Source organism: Oncorhynchus gorbuscha, unplaced genomic scaffold (genome assembly GCF_021184085.1).
Source record: "Oncorhynchus gorbuscha isolate QuinsamMale2020 ecotype Even-year unplaced genomic scaffold, OgorEven_v1.0 Un_scaffold_1305, whole genome shotgun sequence".
NCBI lineage: Eukaryota > Metazoa > Chordata > Actinopteri > Salmoniformes > Salmonidae > Oncorhynchus > Oncorhynchus gorbuscha.
The window spans coordinates 88363-116310 of NW_025746122.1; the positions used below are offsets into that span (position 1 = coordinate 88363).

At 41.3% G+C, this 27948-nt stretch overlaps 1 protein-coding gene across 1 annotated transcript; it reads right to left on the minus strand.

The window, feature by feature from the left end:
• Position 1: 1 nt before the first annotated feature.
• On the minus strand, positions 2 to 27948 carry LOC124022137 (gastrula zinc finger protein XlCGF17.1-like). The gene is made up of 3 exons (XM_046337181.1): positions 27667 to 27948; positions 1669 to 2121; positions 2 to 577 (listed from the first exon to the last, which is right to left on the minus strand). The coding sequence occupies exons 1-3, from the start codon at positions 27809 to 27811 to the stop codon at positions 396 to 398; spliced, it is 780 nt and encodes a 259-aa protein (XP_046193137.1). The 5' UTR covers positions 27812 to 27948; the 3' UTR covers positions 2 to 395.

Here is a 27948-nt window from a genome sequence, read left to right on the forward strand (position 1 = left end):
TTCCTAGCCACCGTGCTTCTACACCTGCATTGCTTGCTGTTTGGGGTTTTAGGCTGGGTTTCTGTACAGCACTTTGAGATATCAGCTGATATCAGAAGGGCTTTATAAATTAATTTGATTTGTTTATCAATTTTTGTTAAATCACATAAATAGTACTCTTCCATTTCAGAGCCTGGATTTTTCCCCTGAGGCTAATATCCATTACATGTTGATATCAATTCATAAGTGGGCACACGTTTAGGCTTCTACATTGTGAAATCATTACAATACTCCTACTACAATGTTAAAAAATTCTACATTGTGACATTAATTCATTGAAATCATGAAACAACTTCTTCCTGTATGTTTTTTCTAATATTTGATCAGATCTTTTATCAGATTATCTCTGGTCACAGCTATGAGATTTCAATACTGTGTATTCTCTGGTGTTGAGTCAGATTGCCAGATTGACGAAACCTCTCCCCACATTGACCACAGCTATATGATTTCTCTCCTGTGTGTGTTCTCTGGTGTTGAGTCAGATGGCCAGATTGACAAAACCTCTTCCCACATTGACCACAGCTATAAGGTTTCTCTCCTGTGTGTGTTCTCTGGTGTACAGTCAGATGCCAAGTTTGAACAAAACTCTTCCCACATTGATCACAGCTATAAGGTTTCTCTCCTGTGTGTGTTCTCTGGTGTTGAGTCAGATGGCAAGTTTGAACAAAACTCTTCCCACATTGATCACAGCTATAAGGTTTCTCTCCTGTGTGTGTTCTCTGGTGTTGAGTCAGATTGCCAAATGAAGTAAATCTCTTCCCACATTGATCACAGCTATAAGATTTCTCTCCTGTGTGTATTCTCTGGTGGTATATCAGGCTGTTTGACTGAGTAAATCTCTTCCCACATTGATCACAGCTATAAGGTTTCTCTCCTGTGTGTGTTCTCTGGTGTACAGTCAGATGCCAAGTTTGAACAAAACTCTTCCCACATTGATCACAGCTATAAGGTTTCTCTCCTGTGTGTGTTCTCTGGTGTTGAGTCAGATGGCAAGTTTGAACAAAACTCTTCCCACATTGATCACAGCTATAAGGTTTCTCTCCTGTGTGTGTTCTCTGGTGTTGAGTCAGATTGCCAAATGAAGTAAATCTCTTCCCACATTGATCACAGCTATAAGATTTCTCTCCTGTGTGTATTCTCTGGTGGTATATCAGGCTGTTTGACTGAGTAAATCTCTTCCCACATTGATCACAGCTATAAGGTTTCTCTCCTGTGTGTGTTCTCTGGTGTAGAGTCAGTTTTCCAGATGTAGCAAATCTCTTCCCACATTGATCACAGCTATAAGGTTTCTCTCCTGTGTGTGTTCTCATGTGCACTGTCAGTTCTCCAGATTGACTGAAACTCCTCCTGCATTGATCACAGCTATAAGGTTTCTCTCCTGTGTGTGTTCTCTGGTGTACAGTCAGATCTCCAGATTGACAAAACTCTTCCCACATTGATCACAGCTATAAGGTTTCTCTCCTGTGTGTGTTCTCTGGTGTGAGTCAGATCTGCCAGTTTGAACAAAACTCTTCCCACATTGATCACAGCTATAAGGTTTCTCTCCTGTGTGTGTTCTCTGGTGTTGAGTCAGATTGCCAAATGAAGTAAATCTCTTCCCACATTGATCACAGCTATAAGGTTTCTCTCCTGTGTGTATTCTCTGGTGGTATATCAGGCTGTTTGACTGAGTAAATCTCTTCCCACATTGATCACAGCTATAAGGTTTCTCTCCTGTGTGTGTTCTCTGGTGTAGAGTCAGTTTTCCAGATGTAGCAAATATCTTCCCACATTGATCACAGCTATAAGGTTTCTCTCCTGTGTGTGTTCTCTTGTGCACTGTCAGATCTCCAGATGAAGTAAATCTCTTCCCACATTGATCACAGCTATAAGATTTCTCTCCTGTGTGTGTTCTCTGATGAATTTTAATGCCTGATGATGTGAATCTCTTCCCACAGTCAGAGCAGCAGTGAGTTCTCTTCCCTGTGGGTCTCTGCGGGTGTTTATTGAGGTGTTCTGATCTGGAGAGACTCTTCTCTGTCTCCTCAGCATCATGAGGTTGTTGAGGCTCCCCAGAGGATCCACGATAGTCCCGTATCTCTCCTGTGTGAACAACAAAGTCAGACAGATGATTAAAGGCCCACAACAGCGATAATCCAGGGTAAAGGTTGATGCCAACAGCATAGCCATGATGTTGTACAACAATTGATGTCTGTAATGAATGTTAAAATTGTCTTAAAATGAGCAAGAAGTCATATTTTGTCTTGTTTTCACATTAGTAGTAACATCTAAGATTGTAGACTAGAAATAAGTTATTCATGTTGTTGAAACTCTAAACAGTGTGGTAGAAGACTTTTGGTCTACAATACAGGCCCCTTTGTGTTTTCTAAAATTGCGTCACGAGGGCAATTTGATTGCATAAACTCCTCCATGCTAATGACGAAACCACTAGTTATGGATGTCGTATATCTGGTGTGACAAGAGATGAAAAGAATCTGCCCACTCCATCAAGCAATGGGGACAGCAACACAGGGCATTCACGGGACCTCATGGAACCATGGACCACACCTGCAGAAACTGGACAACAGGGGGAAGCAAAGGAGATACCTATCATAGACTTCTCCCAGCTGACGCTTGACATGCCACCTACGCCGCCTCAAGTGGTAGAAACAACCAGCTGGTATCATTAAGTAGAATCAGCCAACAGTAACACGGAAGCAGCAGAATGGGAGTTAGTAGTGCATGACCTAGATGTAGTTAATAAGTGAAGCTTCCATTTAGACCTAGACAGGTCTAAGATAGAATAAGAAGCTTCCATTTAGACACAGGTCTAAGATGACATAATAAGCAATCTACAGTCCCCGAGTAAGCACCCAGTGTAAGCAATCTACAGTCCCCGAGTAAGCACTCAGTGTAAGCAATCTACCGTCCCAGTGTAAGCACTCAGTGTAAGCAATCTACAGTCCCCGAGTAAGCGGCCGGTGCAAGCAGCAGGGCAGTGTCAGTGTGAAAGTGTGGTTTAGCCACAGCTCCAGAAACTTGCGAACTTCCCCTGTAAAAAGGTATATAAAGAGAACAGAGATCATAAGAGAGGCATGATCCTCACTGACATATGAGACAGACTTCATATGGAGATTCATCATAGGTCAATTTAATATTGCACTATAAGCTTTTTGTTAGACTAGAAAAATATTTGAAACACAGGGGTCTTGACACCTTTTGATCACAGACAAAGCGGCAGTCAAACAGTGAGACATCAAGTACAGATGTGATTAGCAATACAAGGAAACAGCCAAGTACCAGTTACAATATATTGAGTCTATAGACAGAGTTGGAAGTGAATAGTATTAGGATATATGCTTTTTGTTAGACTAGAACAATATTTGAGAACTGGATAATTTTGCCTAAGTACTTATTGGATCACTATCTGAAGCTACTTGGTTGAACTTTGTGAACCCGAAACTGAGTCTCCGAAACACAGGGGTCTTGACACCTCTTGATCACAGACAAAGCGGCAGTCACACAGTGAGACATCAGGTACAGATGTGATTAGCAATACAAGGAAACAGCCAAGTACCAGTTACAATATATTGAGTCCATACACAGAGTTGGAAGTGTATTAAGATATTGGAAATCGGAATCTGTCGTTCTGCCCCTGAACAGGCAGTTAACCCACTGTTCCTAGGCCGTCATTGAAAATAAGAATTTGTTCTTGATAGAGGAATTTTAAATTCCCTTATGTTTTATTGCCAAAACCAATTTAATTCGCACTCATCTCTAATTCATGATAAGTTGTAAGTTTATCATTTGCATGAATTAGTAAGAGACCAGTCTTAAAAAACAAGTTCAGCATTTATTCTTGATGAGTACTGACCCAAAATACAAAGAACATTACATTTTAAAAGACAGAAGACATAAAATGACGTCATCAGTTTCACACCCTCTCCCAGCATTACAATGGCGTAGTATTCGGTCCTGGAGATAGTTTCACTCCCCACATAAACTACATTCCAACCTGTCTAAAGGATAAATTCTCCCTTAATGGAATCCAACCAAAACATTCTTATCTGTTTGAAAACCTATCTTATCCCTCCTTCCTCAACTTTCCCAGGAGACACAGACACAATTAATTTCTGCTTATATTTTTAGTAACAGTACAATTAAGAACTCATAACATAATAGTATTAGCATGAATGGTTCTAATCATTAAAGTATACATAATTGATCATCTAAACTATATTTTCCTCTATCAGTTCTTAACTGACTTGCCTAGTAAAATAAAGGTAAAATAAAAAGCAAAAAATATTCAATTTGTGTCAAAATATATAACAATACTAGTTTCCAAGTGACTACTAGCTGACGAGCATAATAACCAATAGAAGTTATTAGGTATTGATATATACAGAGGTAAAAGAAACTTGAAGGTAAGGAAATATAGGAGGAATCCATAACACTCAGAATATTTAAATAGGAGTATATCTATCCAAGACCTCATACTAGACCGGAAAATAAGGGAGTGAACGAAGGAACAAACCCAACTCACGCGAAGGGCCATTACGCAGAAATAGAAGGGTTGGTAGGGCCGCACGGCTAGGCCCTAGTTACACCGCAGTAACTAAAATCCTAAAGTACTCTGCCCAGCCAGAAGACGGGGTAGAGGCATTTGTAAAAGTCAGCAACTATCATTATGACATCATAGATTAATTCTAGAATATACTATATAGCCCAGAAAACTGGTTAAATTATCATTATGACATCATGGATGAATTCTAGAATATACTATATAGCCTAGAAAACTGGTTAAATTATCATTATGACATCATGGATGGCCAGTCCTTGTATTCATAGTGTAGTGAATTCAGGGGGAGGCCCTGAGCTGAACTCAAACCTGGGTCCAGCGACTGTCAAATCAACACCTTAGAACTGTTACGCCAAGATGTCTGAACTTCTTGACGAGGCAGCTAGGTGTTGGGTTAAGGTTTCTACAATATCATTCTCTATGAATTTGAGAGTGGTTACACTTCTCCTTCCCCCATCCCTCAGCTGTTAACCAAGTCTCTGGGCAGCCATTTTGTTGCTGTTTAAAAACCCCACACAACCCAGCAATCTGCAGTTCAAACAATAACAAATCTCTCATTCCACCACTATTTTGGTATTAAAATTATTATGGGTTTGGATAAATGTAACTAGACAGACCTATGGATGCAAGGACTGACCATCCATGATATCAACATTATAGTTTTAGCCATGTTGAGGCAGCAGGGTAGCCTAGTGGTTAGAGCGTTGGACTAGTAACCAGTTGCAAGTTCATATCCCCGAGCTGACATGGTACAAATCTGTCATTCTGCCTCTGAACAGGCAATTAACCCACTGTTCCCAGTCCGTTATTGAAATCAAGAATTTGTTCTTAACTGCTATACAGTGTTGATTTACATTGTTTCTGATGGGGTACAACATTTGAACTCAGCTCATGAGGCATGTGTTATATTCTTCAAGAATCAACGGCTGTAAATAAATAATGTAAAAGTCACAATATGGGTGTAGCGATTGCAGATTTCCGCCTTAACACCAAACATCAGTTCAACTGCAGAGTTTGTGCCTCTGTTGTTAAGACAGTACTTACTAGTGTTGGTCAGGGAACGGTTTCTCAAAACCATCTTATGGTTAAATTCATCGTTAGAACCATTGGATGCCTGAAGATGCGTTTGGGAAACCGGGCCCAGATATCCAGGTTCCTCCTCTTCTTCCTCCTCCTCCTTTTTCGATGTAAAAGTAATCTCCTCCCCCTCCTCTTTCACGCCATAAACCCCCTCCTCTTTCACGCCATAAACTGCATCCTCCTCTTCTTTCACAGTAACGGCCCCACTCTCTACTTCTTGTTTTACTGTGATATCTTCCTCGTCTTTCACTCTGAACGCGTCCTCCTCTTCTTTCACAGTAACGGCCCCACTCCCTACTTCTTGATTTACTGTAATATCATTCTCTTCATTAGAAGGAGAGTAGCTTAGTGAACTCATGGTCGGATATGTTAGCTAGCTAGGCTAATGCTAACTTAACCAGCCCGCTAGCTGACTAATAACTACACCGAAAATATGACATTAAATCGGATAACTAACTAGACGATAGAAGTGGGTTTAAACACAGTGGCTAATATACACTAACGCGTCTAAAGTAATGTATTGTTTCGGCTATTTTGTCTAACAAGCTACCGAGGTGGCTGACGAGCTGTTGCTGCTGCTGAAAGAAGCGTTCCGTCCACTACATTATACGTCACACCAGCAGCATAACCATAAATTCCCAGATCGCCATCTGCTGACTGGAGTGGGTAACGCAGTTGAGTAAAATGTTTATTTTGTTTTCAGATAACAAGTTAAAGTGTAGGACGCCTGAGTTTTTACTCACCAGTGTAACAACACAGTGTGGTTAAAGACTTAGTAACTTAGTTGTATTGAAGATCTGGTTCCCTATAAGCACAAACAGATATCTTTTTGAATGATCACATATGTATTAATTTATTTATGTTATTTGCCAAATCTCTGTTTTCCATGTGGGTTTTACTTCTTCGCCACCTTTTTTATTTTTTTATTTTTTTATTTCACCTTTATTTAACCAGGTAGGCTAGTTGAGAACAGGTTCTCATTTGCAACTGCGACCTGGCCAAGATAAAGCATAGCAGTGTGAACAGACAACACAAAGTTACACATGGAGTAAACAATTAACAAGTCAATAACACAGAGAAAAAAACCTGAGGGGGACATTGAGTTATTTTCCATGTCAATTTGATATATTTTGATACTAAAATGGATGACGCGTTATTCTGATGTTGTGAATATGAGACACATGGAAACAATTGATTAATTTATTATAGTAAATTAGGAATTAGTAGGAATTGTTAAATCCACTATACGATCACAATGACTTTGATAGACATTTCAATAGTTTTTTTGTTAGTATATTACAGGGCAGATGAATGTAGAATTGCTGTGGGAGTGGTATTTATATCCCGTCACTACTGATCATTCATCCATACTGTGTGTGTCCCATCATTGCAGCTTTGGAAATAAATTAACTATCCATTCATTGCTCCTTCCTGTGTTGACTCACTGACTTGAGAGACGGGACCAGGAAGGTCACACTAGGTCGATATCAAGCTCAAGCTTGCAAACGTTAAACAAACCTCCATCTCCATTAACTACATCACACCTGCCCAGACCCACTAGAACACATCTCCATCTCCATGAACTACATCACACCTGCACAGACCCACTAGAACACACCCCCATCTCCATTAACAACATCACACCTGCCCAGACCCACTAGAACACACCTCCAACACCATTATCTACATCAAACCTGCCCAGACCCACTAGAACACACCTCCATCTCCATTAACTACATCACACCAGCCCAGACCCACTAGAACACACCTCCATCTCCATTAACTACATCACACCTGCCCAGACATCACATTCCATTAACTACATCAAACCTGCCCAGACCCTAGAACACACCTCCTTCCCCATTACCTACATCAAACCTGCCCAGACCCACTAGAACACACCTCCATCTCCATTAACTACATCAAACCTGCCCAGACCCACTAGAACACACCTCCATCTCCATTAACTACATCACACCTGCCCAGACCCACTAGAACACACCTCCATCTCCATTAACTACATCAAACCTGCCCAGACCCACTAGAACACACCTCCATCTCCATTAACTACATCAAACCTGCCCAGACCCACTAGAACACACCTCCATCTCCATTAACTACATCACACCTGCCCAGTAGAGAAGACCACACCCCATCTCCATTATCTACATCAAACCTGCCCAGACCCACTAGAACACACCTCCATCTCCATTAACTACATCAAACCTGCCCAGACCCACTAGAACACACCTCCATCTCCATTAACTACATCACACCTGCCCAGACCCACTAGAACACACCTCCATCTCCATTATCTACATCAAACCTGCCCAGACCCACTAGAACACACCTCCATCTCCATTAACTACATCACACCTGCCCAGACCCCCTAGAACACACCCATCTCCATTAACTACATCACACCTGCCCAGACCCACTAGAACACACCTCCATCTCCATTAACTACATCAAACCTGCCCAGACCCACTAGAACACACCCCCATCTCCATTAACTACATCAAACCTGCCCAGACCCACTAGAACACACCTCCATCTCCATTAACTACATCAAACCTGCCCAGACCCACTAGAACACACCTCCATCTCCATTAACTACATCAAACCTGCCCAGACCCACTAGAACACACCTCCATCTCCATTAACTACATCACACCTGCCCAGACCCACTAGAACACACCCCCATCTCCATTATCTCACAAACCTGCCCAGACCCACTAGAACACACCCCATCTCCATTATCTCATCACCTGCCCAGACCCACTAGAACACACCTCCATCTCCATTAACTACATCACACCTGCCCAGACCCACTAGAACACACCTCCATCTCCATTAACTACATCAAACCTGCCCAGACCCACTAGAACACACCCCATCTCCATCTACATCAAACCTGCCCAGACCCACTAGAACACACCATCTCCATCTCCATTAACCCATCAAACCTGCCCAGACCCACTAGAACACACCCCATCTCCATTAACTACATCAAACCTGCCCAGACCCACTAGAACACACCCCATCTCCATCTCCATTACCCACCATCAAACCTGCCCAGACCCACTAGAACACACCTCCATCTCCATTAACTACATCAAACCTGCCCAGACCCCTAGAACACACCTCCATCTCCATTAACTACATCAAACCTGCCCAGACCCACTAGAACATCTCCATTAACTACATCAAACCTGCCCAGACCCACTAGAACACACCCCCATCTCCATTAACTACATCAAACCTGCCCAGACCCACTAGAACACACCTCCATCTCCATTAACTACATCAAACCTGCCCAGACCCACTAGAACACACCTCCATCTCCATTAACTACATCAAACCTGCCCAGACCCACTAGAACACACCTCCATCTCCATTAACCATCAAACCTGCCCAGACCCACTAGAACACACCCCATCTCCATTAACTACATCAAACCTGCCCAGACCCACTAGAACACACCTCCATCTCCATTAACTACATCAAACCTGCCCAGACCCACTAGAACACACCTCCATCTCCATTAACTACATCAAACCTGCCCAGACCCACTAGAACACACCTCCATCTCCATTAACTACATCAAACCTGCCCAGACCCACTAGAACACACCCATCTCCATTCCATCAAACCTGCCCAGACCCACTCAAACCTGCCCAGACCCACTAGAAACACCTCCATCTCCATTAACTACATCAAACCTGCCCAGACCCACTAGAACACACCTCCATCTCCATTAACTACATCAAACCTGCCCAGACCCACTAGAACACACCTCCCCCATCTCCATTAACTACATCAAACCTGCCCAGACCCACTAGAACACACCTCCATCTCCATTAACTACATCACACCTGCCCAGACCCACTAGAACACACCCCCATCTCCATTAACTACATCAAACCTGCCCAGACCCACTAGAACACACCTCCATCTCCATTAACTACATCAAACCTGCCCAGACCCACTAGAACACACCTCCATCTCCATTAACTCCATCAAACCTGCCCAGACCCACTAGAACACACCTCCATCTCCATTAACTCCATCAAACCTGCCCAGACCCACTAGAACACACCCCATCTCCATTAACTCCATCAAACCTGCCCAGACCCACTAGAACACACCCCCATCTCCATTAACTCCATCAAACCTGCCCAGACCCCAGACCATCTCCATTAACTACATCACACCTGCCCAGACCCACTAGAACACACCCCATCTCCATTAACTCCATCAAACCTGCCCAGACCCACTAGAACACACCCCCATCTCCATTAACTCCATCAAACCTGCCCAGACCCACTAGAACACACCCCATCTCCATTAACATCAAACCTGCCCAGACCCACTAGAACACACCTCCATCTCCATTCTCCATTAACCTATCTCCATCACACCTGCCCAGACCCACTAGAACACACCTCCATCTCCATTAACTCCATCAAACCTGCCCAGACCCACTAGAACACACCCCTATCTCCATTAACTCCATCAAACCTGCCCAGACCCACTAGAACACACCCCTATCTCCATTAACTCCATCAAACCTGCCCAGACCCACTAGAACACACCCCTATCTCCATTAACTCCATCAAACCTGCCCAGACCCACTAGAACACACACCCGTCTCCAGCGCATCAGCACCATTTTATTTCTCTCCGTCACTTTCAACTTTTAGATAATCTGGCATTTGACCTTTCTATTGAATTAACAACAGAGGATTGGTTGATTTCCAGGTTTGAACTATAATATTTAAGATGACTGATTAGAAAAGTATCATCCAACCATCGGGTATCTCACCACACCCTCATATTCCATGTTTTGAAATATACAGACAGACGGATCAAAAGTAATTTTACATTGTATAACTGTACTTCTGACAGCCAACTTTCTAACTCCTCCCATAACTTTATGACGTCATAACATTCCCAGAAGGATTATTGAGTCATTGTTAGTTTTACACTTAAGACATGACTCTGCCGTTGTGCTGTAGAATTTGTGAATTTAGTCTCTTTTATAATAAGGGACTATCATTTATCCCAACATCACAGGCCACAGACATTGATACAGTTAAAGAATTCCAAAAGTGTTTTAATGGGGTTTCTCCCTGTGCACCTGCCAATTTAAATCCATTAAATGAGACAAGTTACCAGACAGGACATATTGTTGATGCTCTTCCCATTGATAACCTGAATGACAATTAACTTGTGGGTGGTGGTGGTGATGACGGCCTATTAGATGACGTCGTCCATCGGGATTCCCCCCAAGAAAGAAGACTCTCTGGATTGATCACTGGGGTCAGATGTGAAGGAGGCGATTGATCATCAGGAGTCAGATGTGAAGTAGGAGGTTGATCATCAGGAGTCAGATGTGAAGGAGGAGGTTGATCATCAGGAGTCAGATGTGAAGTAGGAGGTTGATCATCAGGAGTCAGATGTGAAGGAGGAGGTTGATCATCAGGAGTCAGATGTGATGGAGGAGGTTGATCATCAGGAGTCCGATGTGAAGGAGGAGGTTGATCATCAGGAGTCAGATGTGAAGGAGGAGGTTGATCATCAGGAGTCAGATGTGAAGGAGGCGATTGATCATCAGGAGTCAGATGTGAAGGAGGAGGTTGATCATCAGGAGTCAGATGTGAAGGAGGAGGTTGATCATCAATGAACCTCTAGGATTGTGGCTAGGCTGGCATTTCCACTTCCAGCTTGGTCATATATTTTGAAACTTTGAATGTTGATATTGTGAACCTATGTTATATATTTGTACCTCCTGTTTCAGGAAGTGATGTCACTAAGTACTGCCCCTATATATACCGTGCATTCGGAAAGTATTCAGACCCTTTCACTTTTTCCACATTTTGTTACTTTACATTCTTATTCTGACATGGATTAAATACATTTTCCCCCTCATCAATCTACACACAATACCCAATAATGACATCACAATACCCCATAATGACATCACAATACCCCATAATGACATCACAATACCCCATAATGACATCACAATACCCCATAATGACAAAGCAAAAACAGGTTTTTATAAATGGTAAATTAAAAATGTGATTTTCTTTAGGATATTTCTTGACCCCAAAAAATGTGATTTTCTTTAAAAAACAAGGATATTTCTAAATGACCCCAAACTTTTGGACAGTAGCAGTATAGACCTAGTCTGTTCATTATATGTATTGTTACACCATGTAGGAGCAGTACAGACCTAGTCTGTTCATTATATACATCTACATGATGTATTGTTACACCATGTAGGAGCAGTATAGACCTAGTCTGTTCATTATATACATCTACATGATGTATTGTTACACCATGTAGGAGCAGTATAGACCTAGTCTGTTCATTATATACATCTACATGATGTATTGTTACACCATGTAGGAGCAGTACAGACCTAGTCTGTTCATTATATACATCTACATGATGTATTGTTACACCATGTAGGAGCAGTACAGACCTAGTCTGTTCATTATATACATCTACATGATGTATTGTTACACCAACAAAAAAATGAAATTATATTGTTTATACTGATACAATTGCTCAGAGAAAGAGATATAGTTTAAAATGTAATTCTCAAAAGGTAGAGGTCTGAATTATTGCCACCTATGTTTTCAATACTCCAGCACCCTCCCCTTGGGAGGATAACGACACTGAAATGTTTAGAGAACACATTGGGTGGGATCTCAGACCATTCCTCAGAATCTCTCCAGATCCTTGATTTATTTAGTCTGCGCTTGTGGACTGCCCTGTTCAATTCAAACCACAGGTTTTCAATGGAGTTCAAGTCCAATGACTGAGATGGCTGTTGAAAATGTTGATTTTGTGCCCAATTAACCATTTCCTCGTGGGTGTTGATGTGTCTTGCTGGAAGATCCACTTATGGCCAAGTTTCAGCCTCCTAGCAGAGAGCTAACCAGGTTTTGGGCTAAAATATCCTGGTAGTGGGTAAAGAAAAGTTTATTTACTTATTTTATACGTGCATTTTTGCTCATCTTTATCAAGAGCATCAATAACTAGGTGCTTATTTTGATATCTAGTTATTTGACTGAATCAGAAATACAGATGTGGAGTAGATGGAGAGTTTGTTTTAAATTCTCATTAAAAAAACAGAACTAATGAAACAACACTTGACATGAAAACAGGGACATTGATCTGATTAACACCAGAAAATACAGTGAGTATTATCTTATAAAACAGGGATACAAACTCTGCAGTTGTTGAAGTAATGTGTGATTTTTAAAAGGCCGTTCTACATTATTGATGACGTCCTCCAGTGATTTAAAACAAAAACTTTCCTGTTGAAAGAGATATATAAATACTGTAAGAAAAATAGTTTTTTTAGACAACTGCAAACTTGAAGCAGTGAGTGATGTCATAGTAAGTCCTTCAAGGAGTTGGCTTGATGGGAAGTTGTGATGTCATCCAATAGGTGATGGATCTTCATGTGAATATTCATTATTCTTTTTAAAATCCTTCCTTTTCTGTCAAGTTGGTTGTTGATCATTGCTAGAAAGCCATTTTCAAGTTTTGCCATAGACTTTCAAGATGATTTAAGTCCAAACTGTAACTAGTGTAGCTGTTTAGCGGCAGGGTAGCCTAGTGGTTAGAGTGTTGGACTAGTAACCGAAAGGTTGCAAGTTCGAATCCCTGAGCTGACAAGGTACAAATCTGTTAACCCACTGTTCCTAGGCCGTCATTGAAAATAAGAATTTGTTCTTAACTGACTTTCCTAGTAAAATTAAGGTTAAAAAAAATTGTTCAACTATCCAGGAAATCATTTTCTGAATTACAAACATCACAACATGCAACAACAACCAAAGTGCTTCTTCATTCATTACTCTGGTAAAGACAGTTATGCCGTGCTCCACGTTGGATCCAACATCCCAACAAATTGATGTTTATAATGTGTTATTGTCTGCTTGATTTACTGTAGGGTCTCGTTAGTCTGTTTGAACACAGAGATATTTAGCTCATAATTTGTGGAGAAGTGTTCCTTGATGGATAGGCTATTATACAACACACACGTGCTCCAGTATGTCTGTAGTTATTGTGGTTTGGGGAAGTTATGGGTCCTACAGTAGGTCTATGTTATTGTTAGGTGAAGTTATGGGCCAATTTGTTATAAACACTTAATGCACAAACCCTCATTGTCAGGCTGATGGCAAAGCTAGCTAAAGAGCATTTTACTGGTTGAGGGGTAGAACGACAGATTTGTCGTTCTGTCCCACCTTGTCAGCTTGGGGGTTTGAACTTGCAACCTTCCGGTTACTAGTCCAACGCTCCAACCACTAGGCTACGCTGCCGCCCCATATGTTTGCATTATCGTCACAAATAAATTGCTTTATACTTATAAAACACTTCAACCAGTAAAATGCTCTTTAGCTAGCTTTGCCATCAGAACGACAAATCTGTCGTTCTACCCCTGAACAGGCAGTTAACCCACTGTTCCTAGGCCGTCATTGAAAATAAGAAATTGTTCTTAACTGACTTGAAGGTAAAATAAAAAAAATGGTTTTCTGTGAATATCTTCTGTAATGTTACTATTGTTAATTACCGTAAATATTAGAAAGCCGGGTTTGACCGTCGGTGTTGTATGAGCTACAGAACAGTACCGTTATCTAGCTAGATAACGTTATGTCCTAACTAGGCACAACAAGGTTTGGATTATTTCCCTCAACTATATTTGTTCCCATATATTGTATATCGTTTCCATAAAGCCAACATGGCTTTACATTCATTAACGTAAGTTTCCAATCTGGAGCAGTTCTCAGTTTTGTGATAATGAACGAGCAAACGTTGACTAACTAAGTAAGTGTAACGGATGTGAAACGGCTAGCTTAGTTAGCGGTGTGCGCTAAATAGCGTTTCAATCGGTTACGTCACTTGCTCTGAGACCTTGAAGTAGTAGTTCCCCTTGCTCTGCAAGGGCCGTGGCTTTTGTGGAGCGATGGGTAACGATGCTTCGTGGGTGACTGTTGTTGATGTGTGCAGAAGGTCCCTGGTTCGCGACCGGTTATGGGCGAGGGTACGGTTTAAAATTATACTGTTACATTGGTGCCGTGACCCGGATTACTGGTTGCTGCGGAAAAAGGAGGAAGGTCAAAAGGGGGGTGAGTGTAACGGATGTGAAACGGCTGGCTTAGTTAGCGGTGTGCGCTAAATAGTTTTTCAATCGGTTACGTCACTTGCTCTGAGACCTTGAAGTAGTAGTTCCCCTTGCTCTGCAAGGGCTGCGGCTTTTGTGGAGCAATGGGTAACGATGCTTCGTGGGTGACTGTTGTTGATGTGTGCAGAAGGTCCCTGGTTCACGCCCGGGTATGGGCGAGGGGACGGTTTAAAATTATACTGTTACATAAGGACGGTGACCTGTCCAGGCGAGATGTTGCAATGAGCTGAATCGTCAATGGAGGTCTTCCTCTTTATATAGCCTGCTACAGCCAGCAACACTATTAACTCACAAGGGGGCATAACGTTACATGTACAATACTATCCCATTTTGGAAACGTTACATGGACAATACTATCCCATTTTGGAAACGTTACATGTCCACGTTAATTATCTTTTCAGAACTTCTCAGAAATTAATCAAGTCCATGGAATGGATATAGACAAAAAGAGAATTCAATGACTAGCAGAGGTAGAGAGACGAGGCAGGGGGAGGACATCATCCTGCTATTTTGACAGTCCCTGAAGGAAAATACAGAAGAGGTATTTGCTCTTATTCCTTCCCTTTCTCTGATGTATTTTGTAATAAAATTAGCAAGTGTAGTAAGATCAATGCTTTACGAGGACTGGAGACCACAGCAGCGATTCTGCTCTTGCCCTACCTCTTCAATGAGGATCCGAGTGGCCTTTATGTCCGTGACATGGTATGCTTATGCACCATTCATCTGTTTCTTCATAAACATAGGTGTGCATGCTTATATAAAACTACAGCTGAACATTTGTTATTGTCTTTGTTAATTGTATGTATATTAATCTTTTCTTACTTTTGTTGACACAGATTTCACCGCTCTTCACTCCTTTACTGCACATCGGTGGAAATCTATTTCACCATGAGAGTGAAATCCCGCTGGCCTTTGATGGGGAGAACATCCACGCCCTCGAGGACGTCTCCATGGGACTTGGGGCTCCGCTTGGGCTGTATTCTTTTTTAAATGTCCCTTAAATTTCCCAAAAATGTCAGAAAAACTTTAACTGTTGTTTTTATGTTGTTTTACATCATCATTTGTAAAAAAAAAAAAAAAAAAGTTGGGTAAATTGTTTTGTAAATATTAATTCACATTTGTTAATTCTAAATATTTGTCGTGCCACTAAATAAACAATTAATTATTTAAGTCAATATTGTCAATATTATTATAATATGTTTTTATAATGGAGGGAAGGTGGACAGGGAGTTAAAAAATGAACCCCAAAGGTTCTTTGAGGAACCATGATAAGGGGTTCTTCAAATAACATATAGGGGTTCCTACAAAAGGTTCTTCAAATAACTGTTTTAGCTTTTTGTCTGAAAGTATTTTCTCAACTGCGATACCAACTCCAGTCAGCAGATGGCGATGTGCGTCTTTCAGGTGATTCTGCCACTGGGACGTATAATCTAGTGGATGGGACGCTCCTTCAACATCAACAGTTAGTCAGATACTTTGGTTCACTCAAACTTGATTTATTCAATAAATCTAGCAACTCCTCTCATACTGGGAAGACCCCCACAGGCCTTAAGGGCAGTTTTATTTCAAATGTAGTACCCGGACTGAGAAAATCCTATAAGCGTTTTATAGTTCCATCCTTAGGGTAACTTACCGTAACAGTTTCTGAGACAACTGCCCAGACTTTGCAGACTGTTTAATGATGCTTAAACCTCATCTTTATCAAATTATCCATTAAAGATACCAACTTAAAACCTACGTTTGTCTACATACGGGTTGCTTAAATCATATTCCGAGTTTTACTTTATCAAATCTCTAGTAATCATTAAACACACATACAATTCATCATATGTTCATATATTCACAGAATCCATATAAAAATAAATTCTTAGCGACTCACGAAAACCATTCAATTGGCTTTTTCAAGGACTCTCCATAGCTAAGAAGCAACTCTCCAAACATACTCCCAGCAGAATAAAAAAATAACCTTTTGTTTCCCAGACAATGACCATAGGATCCTCAACTGTTCTCTAACCTTCCAGAGACCACGGCAAAATCAAGCCTCCCAGGAACTATAGACCTTCTGCTGCTTTCTAAAATATCATCCCGTTTATTATCCAAATTTCAATAATCTGAGTAAGCATATTTCTATATGTTACTATCCAAACGTCAGATTTAGACTCATTTCCACATTCACACAACTCTCATATCAGTCTCACAATGCTATTCCCAAACATACCTAATCAATTAGTTTTTCAACAATATTTTTACCTGCAGGAATATTTTCACATTTCTATCTCATGGTTCGTTCCTAGGATAATGCAACTCATACATTTACACCCAGAGCCTCCTGACTGGGCCCTGTTTACACCCCCACACAGGAGTACACACTCAGATCCTGACTCGGCCCTGTTTACGCCTCCAAGGTGCCCCCTCGCATAAGAATACACACTCCGAGCCTCCTGACTGGGCCCTGTTTACACCCCCACACAGGAGTACACACTCAGGTCCTGACTCGGCCCGGTTTACGCCTCCAAGGTGCCCCCTCACATAGGAATACACACTCAGAGCCTACGAGGATTTTCTAAAAACTCTCACCTTTTAAAAAAACTTGGTGTATAGAATCTGCTCGCTGCCTCTCAGGTCTAAGGTGGGTCCATCTGCTCCGTTCCTGAAGTGTGGTCTCCATGAGATTGAGGGATCGATAAGTTTGAGGGATCCCTCGAGGACGATTTACCCAGGTCGTCAGGAGCGGGTCACCAAGTCAAGATTCACATCCCCATTGCCAAATGTGGTGGTTAATTTCTTTAATATCAAATGAGAAACAAACTTATCACACAAGTCAGATTTATTCTTAAACTAAATCTTTATTCACTTATTAATAAGGGAGCAGGTCAATACACACACACACATATAAAGTGAATCAATTGAGTGCTCTACAATAATATTGGCTGGTCAACAAATCACCCCCAGATGATTCGTTGAGAGCCACGAGACAAAAGTACAAAGGTCTTTTATAGCTAAGATACACCCCTTTCAACCTACATGACCAACAACAGATGTATAGAACGGGTCACAAGGTTAAGATTTGTATGAAAGATACTTATAATTTACAGCAGACAGTATCTGCTGTAAAAACAGTACTCTTTGTGTAGAGACCAGGGTCTGTCCCTGGGGTCATCTCTCCCTGATACCATAGAGAACAGAAACATTAACTCATAATCTGGAATGCAGTCTCTTTAGGTTTTATCACACAAAAGACATTGTAAATCTCCTGTCAGTGTTTTCTCCCAGAAGCACATCCTCAGTAGAACACAGACACAATAGTTCTAAGAACCCTCTATTCTGTTGCATAAAACAACCATTTGATACAATAAAAGTACAATAACATAATGTTGAAGTTTTGCTCTCAGTGTCCACTGAAAGTTGACTTGTAACAACAACTGGGACCTAAAAGACACCCACCATGAGACCCACTAAATCTGCCCAAGAAAGGCAAACAAAATAAAAACCCACAACAAACTTAAAAACAGGAAGAAAACCAAAACGGTAGCGCAACTAAAGGTGTTGATTTGTCACATCTATCAAGACAACTGGAGAACCTGGACACGCTCAGGTGAAAAACCTTCTCACTAACGAGATGGACAAGCCAGCACAGGTGTAACACATACTGACTAACGAGGTGACACCAATCAGTGCGTCCTACGTGCTAACGAGCAAGACGTGCTAAAGTCCAACCTCAAAACATAAATGGAAAAACCAAAGCCTGTATCACCTTCCCCCTTAAGACAACAAACATATCCTATATTTTTGTTGGACACGTTTGCTCACCACCAACAGAAAACAACTTCCATTTCACATTATAATCAACTACAATGCTTCACCTTCACCAATATAAACATGGTGTCTACTGGCTGTCAACAATTAAAAACAAGAAAAAACACCTATTCCTAAATAATAATAAACAATCATGTTATTTTTTTCTCCTTTTTCTTTCTATAGAATCCTACAACTCACTTGCTTCTAGAACTCTAGTCTTCCTAAAACTCACTAGCTTCTAGAACTCTCGTCTTCCTCCTCTTGGAACGAGCCCAAACAAAACTCAGATCAAATTGTATTAGTCACATGCACCGAATACAACAGTGAAATGCTTCCTTATGAGCCCCTAACCAACAGTGCAGTTTCAATACGGAAAAGAATAAGAGATAAAACTCCAAATAAACACACTGGCTCAACGCAAAACACAAATCTTTTTGACTGCCCACCCCAGAGATAATCAGCAACCAAATTTTCCTTACCACGGACTGATTTCAAGAGGAAACTCCTGCGATATCCGTAATAACTTTCCACCTCACTGCGGAGCTTCTCTCTCTTTTCAGGGTTCACTAGATAGGCATGTTGTTGGATCTGGGCCCAGTCCCCAATATCATGCTCTAGAACATTTGGTTTGGCACATGTGAGAATTAACCCTGATATTCTAAAAACAGGGCAACAATGTCAATATAATTGTACCAAAAAATTGTCATGTTGGTTGCATGAATAAATATCACTACCAAATGTTACATGAAATGTAAATATGAAATATTTGATTGCATAGTCATATTTTCAACGTCTTTTCAATATAATTTTGCTTGGTGGGATAGCCCAATGTCAAAACACAGTTTTAACGTGTCCAAATCAATAACCAATATGCAGGAACAGTTTGGGGATAAATTGAAAACCTAAACATAACATGTGCTATATACACAAACATCTGCCACAATAATCATATTACTTGTATTTTTTAAACAAGCTCCTTATAAACTGCACAAACACCAGAAACACTGTTGTTTTGACAAATATCAATAAATCACTGATATCGATTAGGTGGGAAATTAGGTTGTACGTGCTGTTGAAACTGACACAACAAAAAAACACATGGAAATGGGAGATATATTTTACCTCCCTGGTTAGAGGACAACCTGCAGAAGAGTCAGCTACATTTGGGAGTGATGCATTAAATTTAGGGGTCGCTAAACAAGGGAATGCAACACTTATTTGTCATCACTCATCGATATCATGCTAAAAAAAATTGTGAGAGGAGAGAGATGAGGTTGCACGTCCTGTTAAAACTAACAGCTCAAAAACCACACGGAATCTGGGAGTACATCCCTGGTTAGAGGACAATTTGTAGAAAACAGCACGCCACATTTTGAAGTGTTGCATTTTGATTCAAGTGGGTCACCAACGTGGTAAGTGTAACACAACTCCTAATTGTCCCTAGAATTTCTAAGCAAACAGCTGGAGGCAGGGCTTTCTCCTGTAGATCTCCATTTGAATGGAATGGTCTGCCTATCCATGTGAGAGACGCAGACTCGGTCTCAACCTTTAAGTCTTTACTGAAGACTCATCTCTTCAGTAGGTCATATGATTGAGTGTAGTCTGGCCCAGGAGTGTGAAGGTAAACGGAAAGGCTCTGGAGCAACGAACCGTCCTTGCTGTCTCTGCCTGGCCGGTTCCCCTCTCTCCACTGGGATTCTCTGCCTCTAACCCTATTACAGGGGCTGAGTCACTGGCAAACTGGTGCTCTCTCATGCCGTCCCTAGGAGGGGTGCATCACTTGAGTGGGTTGTGTCACTGACGTGATCTTCCTGTCTGGGTTGGCGCTCCCCCTTGGGTTGTGCCGTGGCGGAGATCTTTGTGGGCTTTACTCGGCCTTGTCTCAGGATGGTAAGTTGGTGGTTGAAGATATCCCTCTAGCGGTGTGGGGGCTGTGCTTTGGCAAAGTGGGTGGGGTTATATCCTTCCTGTTTGGCCCTGTCCGGGGGTATCATCGGATGGGGCCACAGTGTCTCCTGACCCCTCCTGTCTCAGCCTCCAGTATTTATGCTGCAGTAGTTTGTGTCAGGGGGCTAGGGTCAGTTTGATATATCTGGAGTACTTCTCCTGTCTTATCCGGTGTCCTGTGTGAATTTAAGTATGCTCTCTCTAATTCTTTCTTTCTCACTCTCGGAGGACCTGAGCCCTAGGACCAGGCCTCAGGACTACCTGGCACGATGACTCCTTGCTGTCCCCAGTCCACCTGGCCGTGTTGCAGCTCCAGTTTCAACTGTTCTGCCTGCGGCTATGGAACCCTGACCTGTTCACCGGATGTGCTACCTGTCCCAAACCTGCTGTTTTCAACTCTCTAGAGACAGCAGGAACGGAAGAGATACTCTTAATGATCGGCTATGAAAAGCCAACTGACATTTACTCCTGAGGTGTTGATCTGTTGCACCCTCGACAACTACTGTGATTATTATTATTTGACCTGCTGGTCATTTATGAACATCTTGGCCATGTTCTGTTATAATCTCCACCCGGCACAGCCAGAAAAGGGCTGGCCACCCCTCATAGCCTGGTTCTTCTCTAGGTTTCTTCCTAGGTTTTGGCCTTTCTAGGGAGTTTTTCCTAGCCACCGTGCTTCTACACCTGCATTGCTTGCTGTTTGGGGTTTTAGGCTGGGTTTCTGTACAGCACTTTGAGATATCAGCTGATATAAGAAGGGCTTTATAAATAAATTTGATTTGATCCAAACTCTTTTTTAGTTTGTCAATTTTTGTTAAATCACATAAATAGTACTCTTCCATTTCAGAGCCTGGATTTTTCCCCATTAGGCTAATATCCATAACATGTTGATATCAATTCATAAGTGGGCACACGTTTAGGCTTCTACATTGTGAAATCATTACAATACTCCTACTACAATGTTAAAAAATTCTACATTGTGACATTAATTCATTGAAATCATGAAACAACTACTTCATGTATGTTTTTCTAATATTTGATCAGATCTTTTATCAGATTATCTCTGGTCACAGCTATGAGATTTCAATCCTGTGTGTTCTCTGGTGTTGAGTCAGATGGCCAGATATAGTAAATCTCTTCCCACATTGATCACAGCTATAAGGTTTCTCTCCTGTGTGTGTTCTCTGTGTAGATCAGGCTGTGCCAGACTGAGTAAATCTCTTCCCACATTGATCACAGCTATAAGGTTTTTCCTGTGTGTGTTCTCCTGTGTGTGACAAATCTCTTCTCTGTGTGTGTAGAGTCAGATTGCTCCCTCCAGATTGACTAAATCTCTTCCCACATTGATCACAGCTATAAGGTTTCTCTCCTGTGTGTGTTCTCTGGTGTAGAGTCAGGTTGCCAGATTGAGCAAATCTCTTCCCACATTGATCACAGCTATAAGGTTTCTCTCCTGTGTGTGTTCTCTGGTGTAGAGTCAGGTGCTCAGATTGAGCAAATCTCTTCCCACATTGATCACAGCTATAAGGTTTCTCTCCTGTGTGTGTTCTCTGGTGTAGAGTCAGACTGCCAGATGAGTAAATCTCTTCCCACATTGATCACAGCTATAAGGTTTCTCTCCTGTGTGTGTTCTCTGGTGTTGAGTCAGATGCTGCCAGATTGACAAATCTCTTCCCACATTGATCACAGCTATAAGGTTTCTCTCCTGTGTGTGTTCTCTGGTGCACTGTCAGATCTCCAGATCGACTAAATCTCTTCCCACATTGATCACAGCTATAAGGTTTCTCTCCTGTGTGTGTTCTCTGTGTAGACTGTCAGATTGTCAGATGAGTAAATCTCTTCCCACATTGATCACAGCTATAAGGTTTCTCTCCTGTGTGTGTTCTCTGGTGTAGAGTCAGATTGCAAGATGACTAAAACTCTTCCCACATTGATCACAGCTATAAGGTTTCTCTCCTGTGTGTGTTCTCTGGTGTGCAGTCAGATCTCCAGATGACTAAATCTCTTCCCACATTGATCACAGCTATAAGGTTTCTCTCCTGTGTGTGTTCTCTGGTGTCTGTCAGATCTCCAGATCGACTAAATCTCTTCCCACATTGATCACAGCTATAAGGTTTCTCTCCTGTGTGTGTTCTCTGGTGTAGAGTCAGGTGCTCAGATTGAGAAAATCTCTTCCCACATTGATCACAGCTATAAGGTTTCTCTCCTGTGTGTGTTCTCTGGTGTAGAGTCAGATTGCCAGATTGACTAAAACTCCTCCCACATTGATCACAGCTATAAGGTTTCTCTCCTGTGTGTGTTCTCTGGTGTAGAGTCAGATTGCCAGATTGACTAAAACTCTTCCCACATTGATCACAGCTATAAGGTTTCTCTCCTGTGTGTGTTCTCTGGTGTGAGTCAGATTGCCAAGATTGACTAAAACTCTTCCCACATTGATCACAGCTATAAGTGTGTTCTCTTCTCTGAGTAAAACTCTTCCCACATTGATCACAGTATGGTTTCTCTCCTGTGTGTGTTCTCTGTCAGATCTCCAGATGAAGTAAATCTCTTCCCACATTGATCACAGCTATAAGGTTTCTCTCCTGTGTGTGTTCTCTGATGAATTTTAATGCCTGATGATGTGAATCTCTTCCCACAGTCAGAGCAGCAGTGAGTTCTCTTCCCTGTGGGTCTCTGCGGGTGTTTATTGAGGTGTTCTGATCTGGAGAGACTCTTCTCTGTCTCCTCAGCATCATGAGGTTGTTGAGGCTCCCCAGAGGATCCACGATAGTCACGTCTCTCTCCTGTGTGAACAACAAAGTCAGACAGATGATTAAAGGCCCACAACAGCGATAATCCAGTGTAAAAGTTGATGCCAACAGCATAGCCATGATGTTGTACAACAATTGATGTCTGTAATGAATGTTAAAATTGTCTTAAAATGAGCAAGAAGTCATATTTTGTCTTGTTTTCACATTAGTAGTAACATCTAAGATTGTAGACTAGAAATAAGTTATTCATGTTGTTGAAACTCTAAGCAGTGTGGTAGAAGACTTTTGGTCTACAATACAGGCCCCTTTGTGTTTTCTAAAATTGCGGCACGAGGGCAATTTGATTGCATAAACTCCTCCATGCTAATGAGGAAACCACTAGTTATGGATGTCGTATATCTGGTGTGACAAGAGATGAAAAGAATCTGCCCACTCCATCAAGCAATGGGGACAGCAACACAGGGCATTCCTCATGGACCTCATGGAACCATGGACCACACCTGCAGAAACTGGACAACAGGGGGAAGCAGAGGAGATACCTATCATAGACTTCTCCCAGCTGACGCTTGACATGCCACCTACGCCGCCTCAAGTGGTAGAAACAACCAGCTGGTATCATTAAGTAGAATCAGCCAACAGTAACACGGAAGCAGCAGAATGGGAGTTAGTAGTGCATGACCTAGATTTAGAATAAGAAGCTTCCATTTAGACACAGGTCTAAGATGACATAATAAGCAATCTACAGTCCCAGAGTAAGCACTCAGTGTAAGCAATCTACAGTCCCCGAGTAAGCACTCAGTGTAAGCAATCTACAGTCCCAGAGTAAGCACTCAGTGTAAGCAATCTACAGTCCCCGTAAGCACTCAGTAAGCAATCTACAGGCCGGTGCAAGCAGCAGGGCAGTGTCAGTGTGAAAGTGTGGTTTAGCCACAGCTCCAGAAACTTGCGAACTTCCCCTGTAAAAAGGTATATAAAGAGAACAGAGATCATAAGAGAGGCATGATCCTCACTGACATATGAGACAGACTTCATATGGAGAATCATCATAGGTAAATTTACTATTGCACTATACGCTTTTTGTTAGACTAGAACAATATTTGAAACACAGGGGTCTTGACACCTCTTGATCACAGACAAAGCGGCAGTCAAACAGTGAGACATCAAGTACAGATGTGATTAGCAATACAAGGAAACAGCCAAGTACCAGTTACAATATATTGAGTCTATACACAGAGTTGGAAGTGAATAGTATTAGGATATATGCTTTTTGTTAGACTAGAACAATATTTTGGATAATTTTGCCTAAGTACTTATTGGATCAATATCTGAAGCTACTTGTTTGAACTTTAGAACCCGAAACTGAGTCTCTGGGGAGACAATCACAGACAAAGCGGCAGTCACACAGTGAGACATCAGGACAATGTGATTGACCAAGTACCGGTTACAATATATTGAGTCCATACACAGAGTTGGAAGTGTATTAAGATATTGGAATTGAACTAGCGTTAGTGCTTTTTACAGGAAAGTGACCAAGGGGCTGAGCATTTAAGTAATTGAACTATTTTTGCTATTTAGTCAATATTGTTAGAAGTGTTAACGCATTTAAAGTTTTGCAATATTATCTGGCATAGCTTAAAGCATTAAGGATTGATTGAGCATTATTGATGTATTAGGAAACTGTAGAACCATTGAATTGTAATAATGTGTATAAGACAAAAAACAGAGTGACTTTAATAAAAGCTTGAAACTTTGACAACTAGGCCAGATTAACGATCTGGAGAGCAAACGGCTTTGACACTCTCACTGAACAGAAAGTGACCCTGGTTATAGGTTCAAGTGATTGCACTAAAGAATATTTCATTGTGTGGACAATAATATATTTTTAGGAGAGTCAAAATATATACCAATACTAGTTTCCAAGTGACTACTAGCTGACGAGCATAATAACCAATAGAAGAAGTTATTAGGTATTGATATATACAGAGGTAAAAGAGACTTGAAGGTAAGGAATTATAGGAGGAATCCATAACACTCAGAATATTTAAATAGGAGTATATCTATCCAAGACCTCATACTAGACCGGAAAATAAGGGAGTGACAACGTGAACGAAGGAACAAACCCAACTCACGCGAAGGGCCATTACGAAGAAATAGAAGGGTTGGTAGGGCCGCACAGGCTAGGCCCTTGTTACACCGCAGTAACTAAAATCCTAAAGTACTCTGCCCAGCCAGAAGACAGCCTAGGCCCTTGTTACACCGCAGTAACTAAAATCCTAAAGTGTACTCTGCCCAGCCAGAAGACGTAATGTAGAGGCATTTTGCTGCAGGTATTTGGCAAAAGTCAGCACCGTGACACTTAATGAGGAAAAACCTAGTTATGGATGTAGTATATCTTAATGAGGAAACCACTAGTTATGGATGTAGTATATCTGCTAATGAGGAAACCACTAGTTATGGATGTAGTATATCTGAAACCACTAGTTATAATGAGGAAACCACTAGTTATGGATGTAGTATATCTGGTAATGAGGAAACCACTAGTTATGGATGTAGTATATCTGGTAATGAGGAAACCACTAGTTATGGATGTAGTATATCTGGTAATGAGGAAACCACTAGTTATGGATGTAGTATATCTGGTAATGAGGAAACCACTAGTTATGGATGTAGTATATCTGGTAATGAGGAAAACCACTAGTATATTATGGATGTAGTATATCTGGTAATGAGGAAACCACTAGTTATGGATGTAGTATATCTGGTAATGAGGAAACCACTAGTTATGGATGTAGTATATCTGGTAATGAGGAAAAAGATTAGTATATTAATGAGGAAACCACTAGTTATGGATGTAGTATATCTGCCAGGAGCAAAAATGGTAGCAAAGATTTGTATTCACAATGTATTCTGAATGGGGGAAAACTCTGGGAAGTAACCTCCATTTCCAGGTTGCTTATGAGAGCATTTCACACTACTTTGGGTGTTAATTGTAAGGATCGATTGAATGTCCTGCTTGAATGTGAATAATGTTTGTGTATCGCAACATGTTTGTGTAATCAAAAAACACTTCAACCAGTAAAATGCTTTTTGGCTTTTCCATCAACCTGACAATGAGGGTTTGTACACTGTTTGCCATATTGGCCCACAACTTCACCTAACAACAAATATACCTGAAATGAACGAAGAAGCACTTTGGTTGTTGTTGCATGACATACTGTGGGGCAAAAAAGTATTTAGTCAGCCACCAATTGCGCAAGTTCTCCCACTTAAAAAGATGAGAGGCCTGTAATTTTCATCATAGGTACACTTCAACTGTGACAGACAAAATGAGAGAATATACTATATATCCTAGAAACCTGGTTAAACTATCATTATGACATCATGGATGAATTCTAGAATATACTATATAGCCTAGAAAACTAGCCTAGAAACCTGGTTAAATTATCACTATGACCTCATGGATGGCCAGTCCTTGTATTCATAGTGTAGTGAATTCAGGGAGAGGCCCTGAGCTGAACTCAAACCTGGGTCCAGCGACTGTCAAGTCAACACCTTTTAACTGTTATGCCAAGATGTCTGAACTTCTTGACGAGGTCGCTAGATGTTGGGTTAAGGTTTCTACAATATCGTTCTCTATGAATTTGAGAGTGGTTACACTTCTCCTTCCCCCATCCCTCAGCTGTTAACCAAGTCTCTGGGCAGCCATTTTGTTGCTGTTTAAAAACCCCACACAACCCAGCAATCTGCAGTTCAAACAATAACAAATCTGTCATTCCACCACTATTTTGGTAATAAAAGATTATGGGGTTGGAGAAATGTAACTACAGACAGACCTATGGATGCAAGGACTGACCATCCATGATATCAACATTATAGTTTTAACCATGTTGAGGCAGCAGGGTAGCCTAGTGGTTAGAGCGTTGGACTAGTAACCGGTTGCAAGTTCACATCCCCGAGCTGACATGGTACAAATCTGTCGTTCTGCCCCTGAACAGGCAATTAACCCACTGTTCCTAGTCCGTTAATGAAAATAAGAATTTGTTCTTAACTGCTATAGTGTTGATTTACATTGTTTCTAAACATTATAGTAAAAAAATATTATTTGGGGTTCTGATGGGGTACAACAGTTGAACTCAGCTCATGAGGCATGTGTTATATTCTTCAAGAATCAATGGCTGTAAATAAATAATTTAAAAGTCACAATATGGGTGTAGCGATTGCAGATTTCCGCCTTAACACCAAACATCAGTTCAACTGCAGAGTTTGTGCCTCTGTTGTTAAGACAGTACTTACTAGTGTTAATCAGGGAACGGTTTCTCAAAACCATGTTATGGCTAAATTCTTCGTTTGAACCATTGGATGCCTTAAGATGCGTTTGGGAAACCGGAACCAGATATCCAGGTTCCTCCTCTTCCTCCTTTTTCGATGTAACAGTCATCTCCTCCCCCTCCTCTTTCGCGCCATAAACTGCATCTTCCTCTCCTTTCACTGTAACATCATCCTCCTCTTTCACTCTGAACGCGTCCTCCTCTTCTTTCACAGTAACGGCCCCACTCTCTACTTCTTGTTTTACTG

Bases quoted from the DNA above. Each gene is read 5' to 3' on its own strand.
- LOC124022137 (XM_046337181.1), bottom strand. From the start codon at position 27,811: ATGACTGTTACATCGAAAAAGGAGGAAGAGGAGGAACCTGGATATCTG. The intron at 2,122-27,666 runs GTAAGTACTGTC...TTGTTCACACAG, and splicing joins CCGTTCCCTGATTAACACTA to GAGAGATACGGGACTATCGT. The intron at 578-1,668 runs GAGAGAAACCTT...GAACACACACAG, and splicing joins CCACCAGAGAATACACACAG to GAGAGAAACCTTATAGCTGT.